This window comes from Monoraphidium neglectum (genome assembly GCF_000611645.1).
Source record: "Monoraphidium neglectum strain SAG 48.87 unplaced genomic scaffold scaffold06372, whole genome shotgun sequence".
NCBI lineage: Eukaryota > Viridiplantae > Chlorophyta > Chlorophyceae > Sphaeropleales > Selenastraceae > Monoraphidium > Monoraphidium neglectum.
This window is the reverse complement of record NW_014007268.1, coordinates 426-2,288: the sequence shown is the minus strand read 5'-3', so window position 1 is coordinate 2,288 and position 1,863 is coordinate 426. Positions and strand designations below refer to the sequence as shown.

At 64.4% G+C, this 1,863-nt stretch overlaps 1 protein-coding gene across 1 annotated transcript; it reads left to right on the top strand.

The window, feature by feature from the left end:
• Positions 1-1,197: 1,197 nt before the first annotated feature.
• On the top strand, positions 1,198-1,593 carry MNEG_16443 (hypothetical protein; the record flags this gene model as incomplete). The annotated part of the gene is made up of 1 exon (XM_014035087.1): positions 1,198-1,593. The coding sequence occupies one exon, from the start codon at positions 1,198-1,200 to the stop codon at positions 1,591-1,593; it is 396 nt and encodes a 131-aa protein (XP_013890541.1).
• Between the last annotated feature and the right edge of the window lie 270 nt (positions 1,594-1,863).

Genomic DNA, 1,863 nt, shown 5'->3' with positions numbered 1-1,863 from the left:
GACCAGGCGGCTTTTGGCAGCGGCTCGCTCAGCACACTTACCCCGATGTGCAACGGCCCTGGCAGCCAACGCCCCCTTGTCAAAGTCTGGCTTTGCACATTGTACGTGACACTGTTGAATGCTTTGCACAATGCTGCGCGGGAGCCCGCACAACAAAACCAGCCACGCCGCGTTCACATGTGCAGTACATCGTCACCTAGCCATGTATTCGCGCTGCCAGCAGGCAGGTGCTTGAGGGGGTTGCATGATGCCCCGATGCTCTGAGCGCTGCGCTCGGCACACAAGGATCAGGAGGCGATGCACTAATGTCAGGGGCGTGCAGCCTGCGCGGCGGCCGCATTGGCGGCGAAAACGGCCTCATGCACTTGCGTGAGAAGCCAGCTGGCATCTGCTTGCGATATGTACAGCGCGCGTGGTGGCGCGGCTGAGCGTGACATACACATCAGCGGGGGTGAAGGCCGGCGCGGCGGACGTGTGGAATGGTGATATCCAACCCACGCACGCCCTCAGGGCTGTCGCCCACTCGCACACGTGGTACGCAGAATGGAACCATGCATGCAACCCTGTAGCAACACGCCTGGCATGCCGCGCATCCATGAAATGCCTGCACAGCACTCGCTTGCATACACGCCCCTGCAGGGGCTGCATAGGTGGGCGGTCTACCAACGACTGCTCCACTGCAAGGGAGGCCCAATCACCTAGGGGCCGGTAGGGCTGCGTCAGCACAGCACAATCCACCCAAAGCACAGAGCCCCGCAACCTCAACTGGCCTTCATAGTTTTTTTCGGTTTTTTTAGTTTTTTTTCGCGCCGGCCAGCATGCCAACCTAGTTGCAAAGAGCCATACCACTGGTTTGATGTTGCCTTTTGCAACCGGTCGGGCCGTGCGGCTATTCGCTGCTGCAAGGCAGACCAAGAACGAAACCTGGTTCGAGGGATGAAGGAACATTAGGGCGGGTGCGTCCTACTCGGCCGCCTGTACGGAAGGGGGTGCGGGGGGAAAAGCAAGCAACTGACACGGCAGCTTCACCGCAACCGTCGCCGTCACTCCCGCGTCCTCAAGGGCGTGGCTCCGCCAAATACGAGGCGTACACGCAACCAAAAAGCGTTTCACGCTTCGTTCGATGCGCCGCTGGACCGTTGGAGATCTCCGAGCTCTGCAGTGGCACGATCGACCGTAAACAATCGCGATATTGCAATGATCTTCAGCAATCGATCAGGGCGGCCGCGTGCGTGGGGCGGCAAACACCCAGGCGCCAAGTGCACTGCGGGCTGCGCTGCCGGACGCGTCCGCTCCCCCGCGCCGCGCCGCGCCGCGGCGCCGCCGCCGCGCGCCGCGCCTGTGAATCACTACGAAGTGCTCGGGCTGCCCCCCGACGCGCCCGCCGAGGCGGTCAAGGCGCGGTACCGCGAGCTGGCGAAGGCGACGCACCCGGACGCCGGCGGCGGCGGCGGCGTGGAGGCGTTCCTCGCGGTGCGGCGCGCGTATGACGTGCTCTCACAGGAGATGCTGCGCGCGGAGCACGACCAGCAGCTGGGTGGGTGGCCAGACGCAAGATATGCAGGGCGGGATGGCGGGTTCAGGCGCAGTTGACTTGGCGGGCCTTGCTTTTGGAGGGACCCCGGGTGGGCTCTGGTTTTCGGGGCACGCGCGGTGCTGTTGTCCCGCGAGACAAAGGGGAGGCCGCCGGCCGCCGGGACGGCTGCAGCGACGTTGCAAGACTTGTTGCGACGATGAGCACGCCTGAGTGCCGCACCCTGCGGCGCTCGAGGAGCGGACGCGCTTCCGGGCAGCGCGGCTGCGGGTAGAACATAGGTGGTGTGCATCCCCCCTGGCCCTGCCCTACAAAACCCCAATGCGGCG